We start from the raw sequence: 19963 nt of genomic DNA on the forward strand, positions 1-19963 counted from the left end.
GTAAAGTATGTTTACTTTACAATTGAAGTGAAAGTAAAAGCTTCCAGATATCTTTCAAAAAAAAATAAAAAATAAAGTAAAAGCACATTGAATTAATGCAAGGGCCAAGTTCCATTTAGTAAAAGTACATTTTGTGCATTGAAAAAACTATGCTTTTCTGTATTGGAGCTCATTCGTATTATAGTTAAGAGTGTTTGTTTGAAAAATTTAAAGGGATTCACATTTATGCGAGATCTACATCTAGCAAAAATAATAAATAATTGGATTAATCCACAGTTAATTGTTTTAGAATTAAACTAAACATATCCTAAGTTGAATGTAAAAGTCATTTTTTTATCCAACTATTTTATTCCTTTTAAGAAAATGTGTTTTTTCTACGTTGAAAAGTGTGCTATAATACCTTCACATTTATCCAATGTTAAAACTTAAAACAAATACACCTTAATGATTTTCAAATTTAATAAGCAATCAAAGAATGCAAATTGCTATGCACAATTGTTGTGTTGTGCCAAATATCATTCTCCTATACACATAATACTGGCAGCACCTATCGATCTCGATCGCAAATTGATCAAAAAAATTATTCTTATATATGGAGTAGTATATTTGATAGTAATTAAACTCCTATAAATGACTATGAAGCTCTGATGATAGGCATGCTTTGAAAAATAAGATGGAGATAGTAATTAAACGCCTTTAAAAGCTGTCAGAAGACTGATTTACAATATTAGTTTTGGACAAAAAGAAAGGAAGCAAAACGTAGCTACTGCTTTAAGTTCATCAGAAAAAATCTCCAAAATCGGTGAAAGTCTTACTTTCTCGAATCTTTCTTGGTAGTCTCCAAGTCCAAAGCCATGCAAAATAATGCGGTCCAATTAATCCCGCATATATATGCTTTACCTCTCTCTCTCTCTCTCTCTCTCTCTCTCTCTCTCTCTCTCTCTCTCTCTCTCTCTCTCTCTCTCTCTCTCTCTCTCTCTCCCTTTGTATGCATTTGTATCCGGCAGGTAAGAACTGGGTCAAACAAATGCATCATGACATATGTTTGATGCATAAAATGTCATCGACGAGACCTGCAAAATATAGACAAACGATTTGAGTAGCCACAGGATACTGTGTGTGCAGCCAAATAGTGATGTAACAATGAATCAATGCATGACAACAAAGGAAATCTTTCATATACTTGAAAGTAATAAGGGACTACCATCTTTCCCACTAGCTGAAGTCGTCATTTGTTCTGTTCCAAAGAGACAACATGAACTTATTTTTTCAACAATTAATAATCATGGCAGATCAAAGATAAAAGGGTTTTCCCATCTTACTATTTGAAGGTATGAATAGGAGTTTATAATCTCATGCCCTTAAATTTTACACTAACTCTAAAAGAAGAGAAAAATATGGGGGTGAAAGTTGGTGAAAATAGTATGAAAAAGAAAGTAAGTAGGAACATATTAAAATTGATTTATGATTCACTTATTGCCACATCATAAATAAATAAGTTAAGATAAGAAAATACCAAATGAAACATTATAATATATAAATAAAATATGTTGTAAAATTCTTTACTTATTAGTGCATATAATTTAGCTCAAAAAGAGAGAAATGTAAGCACAATGTGAAAGGGATACAACCATTTAACCTCCACCCAATAGAGATAAAAAAAAAGATGAGAAACAAATAACAAATATAGTGAGTAATATTGTAGGTAAGAGAAGAGAAATATGAACAGAAAAAAATGGAGATGAAATAAAAAAAAATAATGTGAATACATATAACGGCTTATTAAATAAATCATATTTTGTTGAAAAAAAAAATTTAAGTTGTGATATGAAATGTGATTGGCCTAATAGAGATTGTGTGTGATAACTATTTACGACCGGATCCCACATAAGCAGACCAAACCTGTTGTCTACAATTAGATATATCTTGTATTATATACCAACGTTTTTTGGCTGGCACGTCGGTATCGACAAATTCCCTTTCAGACGATACAAAGCTTATAATCCCTCCCTTTCATTAGTAGGTGAACACGAGCTATCACATTGAAGCTAGGTAATGTGGAGTATTATATATTTACACAAAATGCTAGATGATTGCAAAGGCCAATGTCTTGAATTGATAGATTGCCAAATGCAATTGACACCTACAGGTACTACATTACTTGACTTCAGAGCATAATATCCGATACAACTTTTTAACACTTTTCCTTTTTGTTGTTACTACTGAGGATCGGATGATGACATTTTCATTTTACAGACAAATCGGTAGAATATGCTGTTCTGTGCTGGCAAGTCTAATATGGCAATTTATTGTTCTATGTGCTGCTCATGAACTAGACTACACGCCTCTCATTGTGATTAGACCATTCCCCTAACGGTTCACTCTATCATGGATGGATGGAAACCGGTGGGGTTTCAAACACACGCTCATACCAGCTTTCTCCTCTGCTACCAAACTAGATTTCCCCAGTTATGAAAAAGCTAGCTAGCTAGCTAATAATTACAATGCCATACTCAAAAGCATAGATATCATAAATTCTTAAGCGCAAATCACCATGTATTATGAAAACCACGTGAACAGGCCTATATCTAAAGCTATATCATAAATTAATTGAAATTGAAAAAAATAAGGAAAATTAACAATTGATGGAAAAGGGAGTAGTAAGATTAAGAACATACCTAGGCTAAAAATTGTTAGATGAAAAAGCAGGAAGGTGTAAGAGCTGCAAAATTGGAAGTCAACAGGATGGACCCACACTCCTACATTCCTCGCTTTCCGGTTGTTGCTGGTGGTGGTGATGGTGGGTCAGTTGTGACTGCTGGGTTTGCGGCTGCACCTGCTTCTGCTGCGGAGGGAGTAAAAGCTGTGCCTGAAGTGAGAGATGGTGAGGGTGTGAATGAGGTTCTCCTTGCTGTGGTTGCTGCTGTAGAGTGAAAGTGTTGTCGAAGGAACCCAAAGCCAACGAAGGAGACAACTGATCAACAGCCGGAGTTGGTGAGACCTGGCTGAAACCGCCGGGAGAACCACCGGAACCCACATCAAACCCGCCACTGAACCTCAGAAACTCTTGCTGCTGATGCTGCTGCTCGTAACTCCGAAACATCTCCTGCTGCTCTCTCGCAGCCACCGCCGCTGCCAACTGCTGAGCTTCCAAGATCTGATGCTGCTGCGGCGGCGGCGGCTGAGGATCGCGAATCACCATCTGCGCCGTCGCCGCCGTGATGTTACCGCTGTAAGGGTAAAGTGAAGACGAAAACGGGTGGCTGGTGTGCTGCTGCTGGAGAATCGGCGCCGGCAAGCCCTGCAGTGCCTGAGGTCCAATATACGTAGCGAGCTCCTTCTTGGCAGTGTTGAGCTCCACCTGGATCTGCCTGAGCTTGTGCTGAAGAACGGAGATGAGTCCAACGCAACCGTACACAGGGTCCCTCAGCCGCGCCTCCGCTTCATACGCCAGGGACTTCACCGCGTCGTCTCGCTGCGCCGCGTTGAGCTCGTTCAGCAGCTTCGCCACGTTGCTGGCACCGAAAACCTTGTGCACATAAGCAAACCTCTGCGGGTTGTCCGGCGGAAAGTACGGCGCGAACACGCACTCTTGCGTGCACTTCCGCCGCAGAAACTTGCACGCCGCGCACGGCGAATTCGATGATGACGACGACGACGACATCTTCTCCGATCTTCCTCCCTCTGTTACCCTTCTCTCTTCTTCTTCTTCCTCAGTCACTGTAACAAGCAAGTTCTGCGGTTAATTAATTAAATTAAATTAAATAAAATCCCTAATTAATATAATTAGATTAAATTAAGAGTCCTTTCTCTATCAGAGCGATTTGATTTGATTAAATTAGTATCTAGCTTTCAGAACACTGCAATAGCAGTACCAGGATTTCAATTTTCTACAGAAACAAACAAGAGAGAATGAGAGAGAAAGAGTCAAATGCATAAAATAATAAAGAAATTGTGAAAGCTAGCTGTAAATAGAGAGACAAAAGGCATGGAAATTGAGGTAAATGAATCACGGAAGAAGCTTCATGTATGTACCGATTCGTGATCGGGATTTACAATCAGACATGAGAAATTATTAAACTAATCTAGGTCATTAAAAGCGTCTAATCCTGTGTTAACCGACATGAAAACGAGTCAATCAACGATGATTGGTTGTAATTTTCAATTTCAAATCACACTGCAGCAGCAGAACAGAATCAAATGAAAAAGGGGAAAACGAAAACAAACAAACAAATTAGCAGTATGTCAAAACGTTGAAATTAGAGAAAAATTAAAGAAAGTTGCACTGGTAGTAGTAGTAGTAGATCTGGAAATGGCGTTGTTTGCGTGCTGGTGAAGTTTGAATGCAGAAAAGACAAATCGAAGGGTTTCGGCGGAGAAAGAAAGTGGTGACCGAGATCCATCAGTGACAAAATCAAAAAACGCGTGATTCTACAGAGAGGGAGAGAACTTACAGTGAAGTGTGGAAGGTAGAAGAATCAAGAATTTCACGGTGTTGAGAAATGAGAGGAAATGAAAGAGAAGAAGAAGAGGAAACGATTTATAGAGAGGAGAGAGGGTTTGGTTTGGTGTTTTCAAGTTTATTGAGTAGCAGTGCCACAGCCCACAAGCGCAAGCAACACACACAGACACAGCTAGTGCTCTTCCCTTCTTCATAAATCTATCCCTCTTTTCCCATTTTGCCCTATGTTATGCTTCACCTATCACTGTTATTTTTAGTCATTTTCTGAACTGTCTTGTTTATTTTAGTAATATTTTATATCTTGCACATTATATATTTGGTTACTGAATTTAGACTTTCTATATATGATATTAGTTAATAAATGGGTTAGTCTCGTGATTAATTAAGAGGTGGCAACTTGTAATTAACAAAAACGTATATAAAATATTCATCGCGGCTTCCATCAATTTCAGTCAATCGGTTTGATATGTTGTTAGTTAGTTCCGATTCTTCTGCGACTTTGAGCTCATGATTTGTGGTGCTCATCTTATTAACATAAAATTGCCCCCCTTTTTTTTATTTTTTCTGAAAAGATCATGGTTTCTTTGAATGTGGGAGAATTAATATGCATATTGGTGTCTCATAATTTTTATGAAATCCCTAATGCTACGCAACATTCTCTCACAAGTCTTCTACTTTTTAGAGAAAAAGTATACATCAAATAATAAATAAATTTAACATCTTTAAAATATGAAGTTGCTACATTAAACACTCTTTTACAACTATCTTTAAGAATAAAAATTTAATTATTTTATTAATACTATCTTTTCCAATAAAATCTTTCTATTTTCCAAAAAGTAATCATAATACTATAATAGTAATACTTAATTCAAATGTTTCCTCTAAGTTGAGTTTTTTTTTTAATTTAACATAATTTTTTTCCCAAATTATGCCCACATTCGGCAGCCATGAAAGTAATCTTTCGAATTTCTAAGATCACATTAAGTAGGTAGGTCTCTCCCAATAAATGTTCTTCATACACCACATAGGAATTAAACATTAAACTAAATGTTTAATGAGTACAACTATCTACTAGTTGTGCTACACCTTATTGGTAAAATCCATATAGTTGATGTCAATGAGACTATTAATTCAAATACAAAAATGCTAAAACTTACATTTGTTTGAAATAAATACAAAATCAACTAGGCATTTTATATTTAGCTATTGTGATCTTGATTGACTTATTTTCTTTATACTACTAACCAAACTTTGAAATTGTAAAATGAAATTGACTTGTCATTCAAATAGTAATTATTAAAAAGCGAAGTTTAAAATAGTGAAAACTTGATATGGACATGTGCAATAAATAAAAATTGGTGATGACAATTAAGAGAGATGGAGTAATATCATCTCCTGCCATTAAAGAGACTTTGAAACTTGTAAACTAACTGGATCTTGTCATCAACTCTCATATCCGGTAATGCAAAACAAAATGAAAAGCCAATGCTAATGATGAGTCTTTCAAATTAAAAAGTTTTACTATTAATTACTATTGATAAAATGAAATATATTTTTATTGAATGTTAAGCAGGGAAGAAGAGTGAATAGCTGTGCAGTGCAATACAATCATCATTACGTTTCTCAGCAAAAGCCTGATCTTCAACTTAACTAGTTTTTTGCTAGTTAAGTTGAAGATCAGGCTTTTGCTGAGAAACGTAATGATGATTGTATTGCACTGCACAGCTACAGACTGCAGCAAACGTCCGTGTACCGTGCGCGTCAACCCTCCCTATTCTCCATCACTCAGGGATATTCTCGTAATCTCACCTAAAAACCGCTAAACCAGCACGAGCATCAAGGCGGTTTTGAGCGTGACCTGTTATTACCGGTCAAACACCGCGCTCCTCCGCTAGCTATTGCGCACATGCAGGTAGTAGCTAGGTAGCACAATCGGCATTTTGATTGACATGTTGTAATTTACCAGCTTTTTGGTATATATTTTCACTACTGATGATTCATTCATTCACTTTCCTGAAGTGACTAAACCTTAAGCTTTCCCCCGCATTTAACTGTTCCGTTCGACGACTCCATCACCATCGATCGCCGTCACTGCTTATTCCAGATCCTCTTTTACACGAAACCACTGCATTGCATTTCTTAATATAACTAAGCAAGCACCAAGTTAAATTGACATTAAAATAAATTTAAAAAAGTACATACCATATGAACCGGCCAATTGCCCCCTCGTACCCACATGGCTTTTGCACGGACATTTATTATACTTTTTAAATCATATTGTTGGTAGCACAATAGTAAAATTGAAGAGTATAGATAGCTAATCTCCTTAACTCCTTAAGTATTTTGTTGGAATTTGATTTCTGAGTGATGCATGTATGAAAAATACATTTGTTGATTTAGTGTAGTTACTACTAAACTCTTTAAGCATTAAGTTTCTGTTCTTTGAATTAGCTAGTTTTATAGTACGGTTAGGAATTTTTTTTTCAAGTGTATAGTAATTTAATGGTACTATGACAAATTACTACTCCCTCCCTCCGTTTCTCCGTTTCTAATTATAAGACCTAGTTTTAAAATTTTCATGTTCCTAAATATAAGACCTCTTACAAAAATCTAAGAAAATGTTTTGTACTCTTCTATATTCACCCCTCACATTAATTGTATGTTTTCAATTCCAAAGTTACCACCTACCATTAATTACTACTATTTCAACTAACTATGAATGCAATGATTATTAGTGAGAGAAAATGATAAAGGGTAAATAGGGAAGAATGTATGCATTTTAAAAAAACCAATACATTAATTAGTCACATTAAGTGCTTTCTTAATAAGCGCAATTTTTTGGAATAGATCTTATATTTAGGAACGAAGGGAGTATCTTAGTGATAAAGGAGCTTTGATTTTCTTATAGCTTACCCAGCCTTGAAGTTTCAAACTTCCGGTTATACGTCAGGACCTGGGCGATCCCATATAATGCTGATATCATGCCACGTGCTAGTTTCATTTAATTTTTGGTAAAAAATAGTATAAACAAAAATTCAATGATTAGAAATACTTAAGAGGTATTTTCAAAAAAAGAAATACTTAAGGGGTATTGATAAAGTCTAACATAACTGATAAATAACTAAATCTTAATTGTATTTAGTTTACGATTTGATCTCTAAATGGGGTATGTAGAGAATGATTCACTTAGCATCTTATTCATTTTAAAAGAATTAATCACATAGTTTTCAGCTGAAAAATACATAGAAGAAAAAAACTGAAAGGGTGCAAAAGCTATAGTAACACACTTTATGATTACACATTGAAATTCACGCGTGGAAATTACGAAGTCATCCCCGGCCATATTTGAAAATAAGCATTGCCTTCTTTAGCTATGCCCTCGTAAAATGCAAAACATAAGCCTTTCTAATTGGGATTTGAAACTGCATACAATTCATCTACTACTCCATAAATTCCCGAAAATGTTCTCAATGTCAACACCCAAATTAATTATGCAGTAGAAACGCGTAAATAAATTGATACGGATTTGTTTTAATTTAAGCAAAGTTTGTGAGTTTGAGTCTCTACATGATTATTAACAAATTAAGATTGACAAATTTAATTGTACTGAAAATCAATGAGTAGCTAGCATAAAATTGTGAAGGAAGGATAATTAAAGGGTATGGTGAAAAGAAAGAGCGCAGGAGGATCCCAGGGGGGCAAAAGGGTGGGAGGGAGAATGATGGTGGTGAGTGACAGTGATTGCAGAGGCAGAGGCAGGCAGCAGAAACAGCAACAGAGAGGGTGCAGTGACTCAGTGTGTTGGTGAGCAATTGCGTACAGAATCACTCCTATCATTAATGTATTCCACCTCTCTGCCTCTGATGAGGTACAATTTTGTGTTTGCTTCATACTGATCAGTTGAGGAGAGGGATCATTGTCTTTTCATCTTTTCCTTTCGTCCTTTGTCTCTTCTCCTCCCCTGTTTTTCTCTGTTTCAATACCTATTAATGATGTTTTATCCTCCCCATAAACAGGGAACCTCAATGAACATGTCAGACTAACCATGCCTCTAACTTAACTTTTGGAACCTGGTGTTAACAACAACTGTTAGTATAATCTTAGTTTAACATACTTATTTTTTTTATGACACATACTTATTATAACTATAAGTAATTTGGTAATTTATCAGCCCTTTTTTTTCTTTTTAATTACATCCAGATACATTGAAGTTTTTCTTCAAACTCATGCTTATTTTTAAGTTTCTCTTTAGGAGTTCAAGTGAATAGTCACGGCACTGAAAAACTTATAGGAGAAGAGCTAAAAGGATTAGATATTTTAATAATAGCATATTTGAATCATGTTTTTATTTAGAACTAATTTTGGTACCCAAAAACTAGTAGTATAAGACTATAAGTTTCAGTCTAAAATTAATTATAGCTTTCAAAATAATGAAGTGTAGAATAATTTTCTATATGACTTAATTATTGTGCGTAATATGTTATTAAATCAAAAGGAGGGTCATGAAAGAGGTTCATATGGTATTCGATCAATGTGATTTCAGTGCCTCAAAGACTTTTTTAGCAGATTAACCCCTTAACTTTTTAGTTATTACAGCCAAATCCCTTAATTTATAGTTCCAGGGTCAACTCACCTTGCCATGCCCTACCTCGCCTCACTTTCAACATGCTTAAAACCGATTGAATTGAGTTGGTTGACTAAAGAGTACGAGTTGGAAAAGATCCGCACAATTTGATGACGAGTTTGCGGGCTATAAAATAAAAAAGGAAAACCTAATGATATAATGTAAAAGTTCCTACTCTACGCGAGGTCCATAAAGGGGTAGAAGTCAGTAAATTGAAAATTAATTTTAAAAAATTGGCCTTGAGTTGGACTTTCAAAACATTTACAAATATATATTTTTTCAAAAAAATATATAAGTTGGCTTGTAAGTTGGTTTGCATGAATTTATGAGTTATGTGATGAGTTAACGAGCTGTATTAATTAACCTATCGCGCTGCGCTTGGCGAGTTGGTTTGGCGGGTCAAACACACTTTTTTTTTCCTTATGGGATTCATGATTCTTAGCTTTTGAACATGATCATGTGTTGATTCAAATGATACTCCCTCCGTCCCCATTTATAAGTCATTTTTACCTAATTTTCTAGGATTAAGAAAAGAAGTTGCTAGCATTAAATTTGTAAAAAGTTTTATTGGGTTTCCTAGATTACCCATCAACTTCTCTCTCCAAATTAATTTTGTTTCAAAATTACATTATCTCTTTCATATTAAATATGAGGGTAAGTTTGGAAAAAAATATTAAGTGCTGCATTGGTATTATAAAGTGACTTATATTTTGGGACTAAAAAATCTCTCAAAAAGTGACTTATATATGGGGACGGAGGGAGTATATATAATAGGAATAGCAATAGAGGAATTAAACCAGAAAGATAAAAGTGGTCTAAGTGATTTACCTTCTAATACAATAGGATCATAGCTTCACGATTTCGTAAACTTATTCTATTTTAAGTGCTAATTTTGAAAAGTTGTTTCACTTTCATCCTTCATTTACTTGTTATTTATGTCGGGAGATAATGTTTGCAGAAGCTGCTTACCAAACAAAAATGTTTGGAGAAGCTGTTAGGCTTTCCATTATGAGAAAATTGGAAATCATGTCTATTTGTACATAAAGTAGGACCGAAATCTACCGTCACACTTGATTTAAGACAATTGCTGAAACATGAAAAAAATGGTTGTAGAAGTTTGTAAGTTATAACCGTCACAAAATGAAAAATTGTTTATTTTTTATTTTATGGGGCAAAAATCGGCACAAAGTAAGGTGTCAAACAATGGTTTGTACAATTCAATGTTACATTGAACATTTTCGTTTTTGATACGACATTTAAGCGACATACGTGTTTAGTCGAGTTTTCTACTACCGCTAAATGTGAAATGTTAAAAAAAACACAAAATATATGTTTTTTTGTGATATAAATCCCCACAAAAAATTCATATGGAAACATACACAAATTTTATGGCAGTTATACATCGTCTGAAACATATCAAAAGTGTTTTTTAACACTACATATTTAACAGCGGTTTTCAACTTTGGTAAACAATCATGTCACTTGCATGTCATGCCAAGCTAAGCATGGTTGTTATGTTGTGATTAAATCCATTCAGTCATTATTTTTTTGGTGATTAATGAGGTGGTGATGACTTTGTTGCAAGAAATTGACCAGGTGACCCCCTGCTGCAACAGCAACTGTGTATTGTTTTGTCTCATTCACATGCAATTAATTAAGTATTTTTCAAACTTGAATTCTTTCTTCTTTTTGCTGCTACTAATAATGCTTTTTGTCGCTGTTGACTAAGAAAATGGGAGAAGGAAGGGCGTTGAGGAGAACTAGGGAGGGAGTGCGTCGATCACGTGCATGGATTTGACAAAATAATGGAATGAATACCAAGGAGACTTTATTGTCATTATTACTATTAAATGGATGACATGAATATTCTGATCTGGTGCCATCAATAACTTCCCCTGCTACTCTCATCTGTTGTTGCTGTGTGTGTGTGTTGTCCGATATTACTACTACTACCTTTTTGTCCATCCTACCCAACCAATACCCCACTCAATTGCTCTTTCCATTCAACTCTTTTCTATCTACCCACAAAGGGAACGTTTACCATCTTTTTGTTGGTAACTGAGATTTTACCTTGTTTCAGACAACCAATTCATTTTGACCTTTACCCTGTTGTTTGATCCCCAATCAATTTTCCCCAAATGTGCATTGCTCGTTAGACAAATGATAATGTGAGCTGAGGTTAATGACATTGTTTTGAATTGATAATAAATTTTATAGTACCGTATAAGATTCGACATACAATTGACATCTGATTTTGACATTGATAATTAAAATAGAGAGATGGAAATGAATTTCTAACAGTTACACGCTAGCAGTTCTAAACCACTGGAAGTGTATATTGCTTGTAGATGCCTAAATAATGTTGACACTATTTTGAAGTTTAATAATCATTTTCCTAACTTTTAATGGTAGTTTATCCATTTTTTTTCTCTCTCGGAAGTTCAAGTTCGTGAAGTATATTATAGAACTTTTTTACTTCCAAAAGTTTAAGATCCTCGGTGTAATTCACAAAAATAAAAAATTACAGTTTCAAAAAAGTTGATTGAGTACAACAAGAAGTTTTTGCATCTAAGTGAAATTTTGACGATCTCTCTGTTTGGATTCAATATATGTTGAATCTCTTGATTTATTCACCTAATGACAAGGATGTGGTAAATTGTGCATAAACTGTTTTATAAAATGACTTAAAAAAGCACCCATTGTGCTTCCTATATATATCATTTGGCTTATAAAAAAAAAAGGATTAGCATTAGGGTTTCATATAAGATTTTTTTTCTTCTCTTTCTGGTCTAAGGATAAGGGTTTATGTCAAGTTTGTTTTTTGTATGTGTTGCTTTGGGCCTCTGGCTGCTTTCTATGGGCTTTGTCTCGTTAGTGAAAGAATTTTGACAAAAAAAGGTAAATAAATAAATAATAGTTATGTGTGCACACTCCTCTCCTCCTCAGCCCTCTCTATTTACCGTGTGTTTGGTCTAGTTTTCGCAAGTTGAATTAATTAAAAAACTAAAGTATAGTTTTTAAATAAAAGGGCAAGTTTTTTTTTTCAAGATGTAAAAAATATAATAAATGTGCAAGGGTCTTTAAAAATCTGGAAGATTTTCATTTTTAGAGTGCATTGGCTAATATGGACCAGATACCACTACAAATTTTTTGTTGTTAATTGGCAGATTAGATAAAAAAATTCCTTAAAAGAGGTCTCCACCATTAAATATATTAATAAAATATTTTAAATGGTTTATTTAATCTTGAAATTGATTCATTTTTGTAGCGGTTTAAACCGGCACTAAAACTATGAATAAATAATTCTTAGAGGTTAAAAATCAATGCTAATACACAAAAACATTCACAAAAAGTACAATAAATACTAACTTGATTTATTTCAATAATGTTTGAGGACTAAAAGCTATGAATTTTTTTAAAGGTACCATATTCAATTCACCCGTATATAACATATTTAACCCTACTCTTAAAATCTTATATCAAACATTGCACAGTTAGTGGTCCAAAGGTGGACTAAAATGGTTTTGTTTCACCCTATACAAATAATATTGATTCATTCACATTTCATGCTTTTAGAGCACTTACAATAACAAACACTCTTAGACCCCAACACATATGAAAAGATCAATGATTCATGATTATAGTTTCATTGATTGTATACATAAGATGTGTCCCCCAAGTGTTTTAAGATGTTCATGTGACATTAATTAATTGGATACAAATGACATAGAAGTGAAAAATAACATTTATACATTGGACATATGATAATAATGAGAAAGGGTTTTGTAAATTGAAAGCAGGGGCAATTGTGTTGGGACTTGGGAGGCAGGGTATTATTATCCATAATCTCGTCATCACCACTCAGCAATATCGTTAATATGATTACGCTGAGAACAGAAAAAGTTAGGAATTAACGTTGGGCACAATTGGCGGGAGAGAGGAAGCAGCGCATTTGGCGTTGCGAAAACGCGTTCTCGTTTGTTTGTTTGCAGAAACACACGAAACACACAAACAAACCAGAACAAGAACAAGAACAAGAACGTTGTTTGTTCAATTCAATTCAATTAATTGAAGAAAGATCGATCTCAAATCTTAATTAATTAAATTAATTAATCAAATTGTCTCTGTCTGCAGATCGATTTCAACAATGGCCGCCGGTGTGCTCTTCCACACACAATGACGCCATGCGCTGGTTGTCCACCTTCGCTTCCTCCTCCTCCACCGCCACTTCTTCATCATCTTCTTCCTCTTCCTCTTCTCCGACGACTCTAAAATCCTCCCCTTCCACCTCCGTCTCCAAGAACACCCGCGGCACCTGGCTTTTCGGGAGTGGCAAAAAGTCCACACGCGCCAGGAAGCTCCGCCACGTCGTTACAGAAGATGATACCTCCGTCTACGAGGCCGTCGCTGTGGCGCCTTTCTCTCGTTCTCCCAGCGCCCGTAGCTACCTTCGCTCCAACACCAGCTCCTCCGTCGCGCCTCAGCCATTGCCCTTGCCGGAGCTTCCATCTCCCTCCCAGCTTCGTCAGAAAGACGCTTCCGACTGCCGGTTGCCCTCTCCCAGAGACACCACCTCCGCCCCCTCCTGCAGAAGCCAAGAACATGAAGCCCCTATCGAGCCAGTCAGCATTGTCACCACTGGCTTTCGGATGCGCAGGTAATTCTTCTCCTTCTTCTTTTTAATCATTATCAGCAATTTTATTGTAAACATTAGGTATATATTTACAATGCATGTTAACAATGCTTTTTACATAAAAAAAAAAAGAGATGAGAGAAGTATGAGATAAGATGGTTGACATAACAATGAAAGGTGGATAGAAAAAAAAAAAAAAAACAGTGTTGTAGATAGTTTTGGATAGAAATGTTATATGAATTTAAGAATTGAAGTGTATATGGGATGAAATTTATGAAAAAGTTGTTTTTGGAAGTATAAGAAGCAAAGATTAGCATGACATGTTTCCAATACATTTAGAATTTTTGTGGAATCTGCTAAATTACATGAGTTTTATTCTAAGTTAGTTGATTTCACCTTAATTTCAAGCCATGAAAAAATTATCAGCAAAATATGTGTTGTTCAGTTTCACTTCTTGCATTTGGCAAGTATATATTTTCCTATTCATGTTAGTGGTATCCTTCTTTTGTTCCCTCTTTTCCATGAGTACTGAATCTGCCTAGTTTTGAATCATAACTCGTTTAAGAGGTGTTTTGTAGCTGCATATTTTCCTGACGTCTGGATTTGTCTGCACAGTGTTTTTGCAAGCCAAGAGACAAGAAAGAATTCGGAGCACATGGAGATGAGGTCCCCCGGGACTGGTGGTTGTGCTTCTACAACTGCAAGCACTCGAGGAAATAACAACTTCTCCATTAGTGTCCCCTCGAGGAGTGCTCATAGCAGTCCCTTTGCTAGCCCCACAATCAGCCCAAAGAATACCAGCCATGATGATTTTATACCATATTATTATGTATCACCCAAAGGAAGTCAGTTCTGGTCTGCACCAGAGATGCCCACATCTGAAGCTCACCCACCTCCAGCTTTCTTTGATTTATCAGCACTAGGTACTGATAATAATGCTACTTCTCCCCATCAAAGAAGTCCCCGGCAACAACACATCACTTCGCCGCTACCCAGGTTATCCCATGACACCGCAACAGCACGCCGTGAAAGTATTGCTCCCCTCACTGTTCACCCTTTACCCTTGCCTCCTTGGGCTGGGACATCCTTGCCTTCACCCTCTGCAACCTTTTCACAACCTGTGGCCATGGCCAGGACAGAATCCTTGTCTATGACAAGCCAATGGCAAAAGGGGAAACTTATTGGGAGAGGTACCTTTGGAAGTGTTTATGTTGCCACCAATAGGTACGTGTATGGAAATTTTATGCATGTTTGGAAATTCTTCTACAATTGATTATAAAGTCAAAATCAATTTTGATGAGAAGCTTCCGTGAATAACTTGAGTGCGGGAATTGAATCTGAGGAAAAATAAATGATCCAAACATGCTAGCCAATTTAAGTCTTCTATAATTCTCTCATGGAAGTTCTAAAACAGGTTTTGGTTCCTTGCAGAGAAACTGGAGCATTGTGTGCAATGAAAGAGGCAGAAATATTTTCTGATGATCCAAAATCTGCCGAGTGTATAAAGCAGTTAGAGCAGGTATAGGATACATGAAGTGTGAAAAATGCTCTCCCTTGTTTTTTAAACTAATTTTTACCGTTGTTTTTCTCAGGAAATTAACGTTCTTAGCCATCTGAAACATCCGAACATTGTGCAGTATTTTGGTAGTGAAATAGTAAGCACTCTTGTTCGTGATTAGGTGTTCCATGTCCATGATTAATCATTATTTATAGAACTTCCACAAACCTTACAATATCTTTGGGTTATGTGTTCTCAGGTAGAAGACAAGTTTTATATTTATTTGGAATATGTCCATCCCGGTTCAATAAATAAATACGTTCGCGAACATTGTGGTGCGATAACAGAATCTGTTGTTCGGAATTTCACGCGCCATATTCTTTCAGGATTGGCTTACTTGCATAGTAAAAAAACAATTCACAGGTACTTACCTAGTAAATGAAATCTCTACCAGATATTTGTGCAAATATTTTTAGTGGAGAGTGATTTTTCTTTTTTCTTTTTTTAGACTTACTATTTTAGTTTGTATTTGGACCATTTGATGACATTCTATTTTCCTTTTCTTGTATGCAATTAGGGACATCAAAGGGGCTAACTTGCTTGTTGATTCTGCTGGTGTTGTTAAGCTTGCTGACTTTGGGATGGCCAAGCATGTGAGTTGTAAAATTCCCTCTATGATATATTTCTGGTCCTGTCCTTATCCATCGAGAGAATGGTTCTCTGATTGTTCTAGAAATACTTTAGATTTCTAAGCGGTTAAAAGATTCCCCAAGAAGGAATTTGCATCACAAATTCAGGCATTTTGTTAAAAAGTACAAATTTATTGTTTTGAAGTTTCATTTCCTTTGGTTGGAAATAAACAGTTCTGTCAACCATTACAGCATATTCAGTTGTAGTTGTCTAAAGAGTCTTCTTGCAGAAAATCCTGTAAATCTGTTAAGTTCCATTGCTTCAACTAGTATTTTGTATGCTTACCTTTAGATTTGTGAACTGTTGAAAAGAAGGGATTCTCTAAGTTTTATCTGTTCTATAGTTTGAATTTAATTATTGTTTCTTTTGAAATTTACTTGTTGGTTTCACCACCACCATTGCTGCCAGCAGTAATTTTGTGCACATTATAATACTCTTGGGATCTCTATATCCACAGCTAACTGGACATTCTGCTGATCTTTCTTTGAAGGGAAGTCCATACTGGATGGCCCCAGAGGTATATTCTTACTCTACATTACTCCGTGATGTCTGTCTCATGCATTTTTTACTCACACTTGTTTCCCATACAGCTTATGCAAGTAGTTATGCAAAAAGATAACAGCTCTGAACTAGCTTTTGCTATTGATATTTGGAGTTTGGGTTGTACAATTATTGAAATGTTCACGGGGAAGCCTCCTTGGAGTGAGTACGAAGGAGTAAGCACGAGCTACAAATTTCCCCTTTTCTTTTATCTGTTTGTTATTCAGAGCACTTTACTACTTTAGTACCATGTAGCATGATTATAACTCTCATGGACAGGTGATACCAAAATCTGTTCAATTACAACTACAACTTCATATTGAGACAGTGTTTTTATATGTCCTTGTGTGAGATGCTGAGGTTTGCTTATCGAAAAATAACGTATAAACTTCTTATGTAACAATGCAGGCCGCAGCTATGTTTAAGGTTATGAAGGATACCCCTCACATACCTGAAACATTATCACCTGAGGGTAAAGATTTCCTGAGGCTCTGCTTCAAAAGAAATCCAGCAGAGAGACCAACTGCTTCCATGTTGCTAGAGCATAGATTTCTGAGAAACTTACAACAGCCAGATATTTCATCTTCCTCCCAGCTGCATAACGGAATATCCTCAATGGTAATATAAATAAGGGTAGCTCGCCCACGTTCTCTAATTTAGATGGGCATGTTGCACTCTTCTGGTTCATCACTAAAATGTTAATTTCAAAATCTTATTGTCAGTAATGATATGACATTTTTATGTGTCAATTATGATCAAGAAGACATGAACAAGTTTATTTGCTTTATAGGGTGTATCTTTAGTATTTCACAAGCCTTGCATTTAATATTAAATATATCTTAATGTTGGCAGGATTCCCACAGCCCCAGAGGGTTATCAGAAAATCCCAACACACAGATTGGGAAAGGGAAATCAACCGCTGAGAGGTGAGTCTTATATTGCTTCCAGAGATATGTTCCTGCATATTTGAACCAATGAATCCATGATCCATCATGTTCAGTATTGTTCACAGCATGTCCTTTTTTCTTTTAGCCTTGCAGGATGTTTAGCTTAATCTTAATATATACATTTTCCTCTATCTCTGTTGAAATTAGGCAAATATCTAACAATATAACTTCTACATAACAGCAGCATCGCAGTTCCCTATTCTCTCTACTCTTCCCAGCTCTTGTAGCTGAGTCAAACGGGGCAGGATAAAAAAAGATGTTTTCAAACGACTGCGCAGGGAAGTTCTCAATCATCATGCTAATTGACTAAAGTTCAAATGGACTTTGTTGTAGGTTCTTCCCAACATCATTACCGAATCATTGATGATGTCTCTGAAAGTAATGAGCATGTTCAATATGGAGTTTACTGCATGTGAATCTAGATGCAGATTTTGTATAATACTACTAGTAGAGTGTTCCAGCAGTGACACAAGTTCTGTAAAAAGATTAACAAAAATAACAACAAAAGATTTTTTGTTCATAGATAGGATCATTACACCTATCAACTGACACACTTTTATTTTGTACTTTGATCAAAAAAATTCTGTAAGAAAAAATGAAGAAAAAATAGACAGAAGTGAACAGTTTTAGGTCCATCTATATTAGGATGAAGTCAAAAATTGACTATGAGATGTGATGCGTCTCACTTGGCCTCTCGGCTATGTTGGAATTCAAGTCTGATCAAATCGCAAAGTTAGCAGTGTCGGTATCCATGCTGATATAAATTGGATATGGCATCTTTCTCTCATTCTCTGGACCCTTCTTTCTTCTTGGAGAGAAAAAAAGAGAGATACTAATATTATGATATGAACTGGATCAAACAGAAGTAAAAGATGAACAGAACATAGAATTTACTTCTCTATTAGAAGAACACGGATTTGGATCCCTCATGTGTGAATTCCCTAATATTCAAAAGGCTAGGTCTATTATTGAAGACCACATTTATAACTTTAGGTGAGATTTAATATTTTGTTTAATGAATTATAAGCGAAAAAAGTTTTTAATAATTCAATCAAATCAATTGTATTGCCAATGTAAAAAAAATAAAATCAATTGTATTGCCGAGATGTTGTAAATTGGAAAGAGATTAACCTCTTTGCTTCTCTCATATAACAATCTTTGAAGATTTCACTTAAAAAGTTAAAATTTAAGAATGTTCGGTAAAAGAGAAGTGGCAGCCTACAGGGAAAATCAATTATAACAATTTTAAAGGAACTAAAGTTACTAAACAAGTATATGGGTCCAAAATTACCCATCTTACATATCAGCAAAAGAAAATATGAAAGCAGAAGAAATCTTGTTCATCTTTGATCATATGGTCAATTTGCAATTTCAGATTGGTGCAGATATGATAACGTAACGTGTCCTGACTCTGTTGGCCATGGAAGACAAGACAAGTATATATTCAAGAATAACACGTACCTTATCGTGTTTTCCGGCCAATTGCATTAAGTTGGATTTTCTGGTCGGCGTGTACAATAAATTATTTGTCAAATTAATTTAAATTCTTTTGCAGTAAATCCGGAATCCAATAATAGTAATAAATTGTTGACTAAATTTGTAACCAAAAAATTGATGACTAAATTAGTATTAAAACGAATATTATGAAAATACAAAAATATATATATATATATATATTAAAACTAAAAAAGTTTATTAGATAAAAAAATTTAGAAGTGAAATTAATATTTTTTTATAAGGGTTGATGTTAACACCTCAGTAAGTAAAAATGGAAAATGAAGATGTAATGAGAAAAAAAAAATGGGGAAATGGAAATATTTGATTTCAGCATCATCAGTAATTAAGAATGACATTTGATTTTTCATTTTTGTTGCCTTTTGTAACAGCCATGACCCGGTGCGTTCACGTGCATTTATTTTCTTGCTTTTTTCGCTTTCAGTGACTCACTTCATCACTTGTCAAATTTCCAATAGACTGAGACTTTGAAAGAGAGAAAGTGAAGGAAAGGAAGAGCCATGGAGCCCCCTCAAGCACAATCCATTGAAATCTCAAGCACGAATGATCCACAAGACGTGGTCATCAATGAATGGTAATCTACTTTTCTTTTCTCAATTGAATTTCTGAAAACATGATGGGACTGTGTGAGATATATATATATCATCCTTTTTGTTTTGTCTGATGACTTCTATTTTCTGGAGATGCAGTTGTTCTTGCTGTTATGACTGTACACAGGGTATCTTTGATTTCTTGTGCTGTAACTTCTGTTGAAGTCATGGGGACATGTTTGTAGATCCTTATTTATCAGAGAATTGATGTATGATCATAAATTAGTTAAGGAAAAAGTTGCGCTTTTTAATTAGTTATTGAGATATGTAGAACATTCTTCCTTTGATTTCCTTGTCTTGTGTTCTGGGGTGCCTTTTCACAAGCAGTGTTTGATTTTATTCCATCCAATCTGTGTTGGGAATTTCAGAGAACTTTTTCTTTGCGGAGGATGCTGTTACCATAAAGTAGGGTGGGGCTGCAAAATTCCTTTTGTCATTTTCACATGTCTAATGAAATTATTGAC

At 35.3% G+C, this 19963-nt stretch overlaps 2 protein-coding genes and 1 long non-coding RNA gene across 5 annotated transcripts; 2 read left to right on the forward strand and 1 right to left on the reverse strand.

The window, feature by feature from the left end:
• Positions 1-660: 660 nt before the first annotated feature.
• LOC130740807 (LOB domain-containing protein 36) lies at positions 661-4690 on the reverse strand. The gene is made up of 3 exons (XM_057593508.1): positions 4455-4690; positions 2679-3720; positions 661-1073 (listed from the first exon to the last, which is right to left on the reverse strand). Exons 1-2 carry the CDS (start codon positions 4654-4656, stop codon positions 2738-2740), a joined length of 1185 nt encoding a protein of 394 aa, XP_057449491.1. The 5' UTR covers positions 4657-4690; the 3' UTR covers positions 661-1073; positions 2679-2737.
• Positions 4691-12902: 8212 nt separating this feature from the next.
• LOC130740808 (mitogen-activated protein kinase kinase kinase 5) lies at positions 12903-17960 on the forward strand. Of its 3 annotated transcripts, none has more exons than XM_057593510.1 (12): positions 12904-13130; positions 13221-13743; positions 14335-14943; positions 15151-15238; positions 15312-15374; positions 15477-15640; positions 15795-15870; positions 16365-16424; positions 16498-16623; positions 16856-17065; positions 17300-17373; positions 17576-17960. In XM_057593510.1, exons 2-12 carry the CDS (start codon positions 13271-13273, stop codon positions 17619-17621), a joined length of 1989 nt encoding a protein of 662 aa, XP_057449493.1. In that variant the 5' UTR covers positions 12904-13130; positions 13221-13270; the 3' UTR covers positions 17622-17960. The 3 variants fall into 3 exon arrangements, with proteins under 3 accessions (XP_057449494.1, XP_057449493.1, XP_057449492.1); XM_057593509.1 differs by having other exon boundaries at positions 12904-13127; XM_057593511.1 differs by having other exon boundaries at positions 12903-13743; positions 17579-17960.
• A 1243-nt stretch (positions 17961-19203) lies between these two features.
• Positions 19204-19843, forward strand: LOC130735846 (uncharacterized). Its single transcript, XR_009018578.1, has 2 exons — positions 19204-19483; positions 19599-19843. It is a non-coding gene; the product is annotated as an uncharacterized LOC130735846 (long non-coding RNA).
• The last annotated feature ends 120 nt before the right edge of the window (positions 19844-19963 follow it).

This window comes from Lotus japonicus, chromosome 2 (assembly GCF_012489685.1).
Source record: "Lotus japonicus ecotype B-129 chromosome 2, LjGifu_v1.2".
NCBI classification, from domain to species: Eukaryota; Viridiplantae; Streptophyta; class Magnoliopsida; order Fabales; family Fabaceae; genus Lotus; species Lotus japonicus.

Coding starts and splice junctions, on each gene's coding strand:
- LOC130740807 (XM_057593508.1), bottom strand. CDS start 4,656: ATGAAGAAGGGAAGAGCACTAGCTGTGTCTGTGTGTGTTGCTTGCGCT. Junction 3,721..4,454: donor TCTACCTTCCACACTTCACT/GTAAGTTCTCTC, acceptor TGCTTGTTACAG/TGACTGAGGAAGAAGAAGAA.
- LOC130740808 (XM_057593510.1), top strand. CDS start 13,271: ATGCGCTGGTTGTCCACCTTCGCTTCCTCCTCCTCCACCGCCACTTCT. Junction 15,641..15,794: donor AGTAAAAAAACAATTCACAG/GTACTTACCTAG, acceptor GTATGCAATTAG/GGACATCAAAGGGGCTAACT. Junction 15,871..16,364: donor ACTTTGGGATGGCCAAGCAT/GTGAGTTGTAAA, acceptor CTATATCCACAG/CTAACTGGACATTCTGCTGA.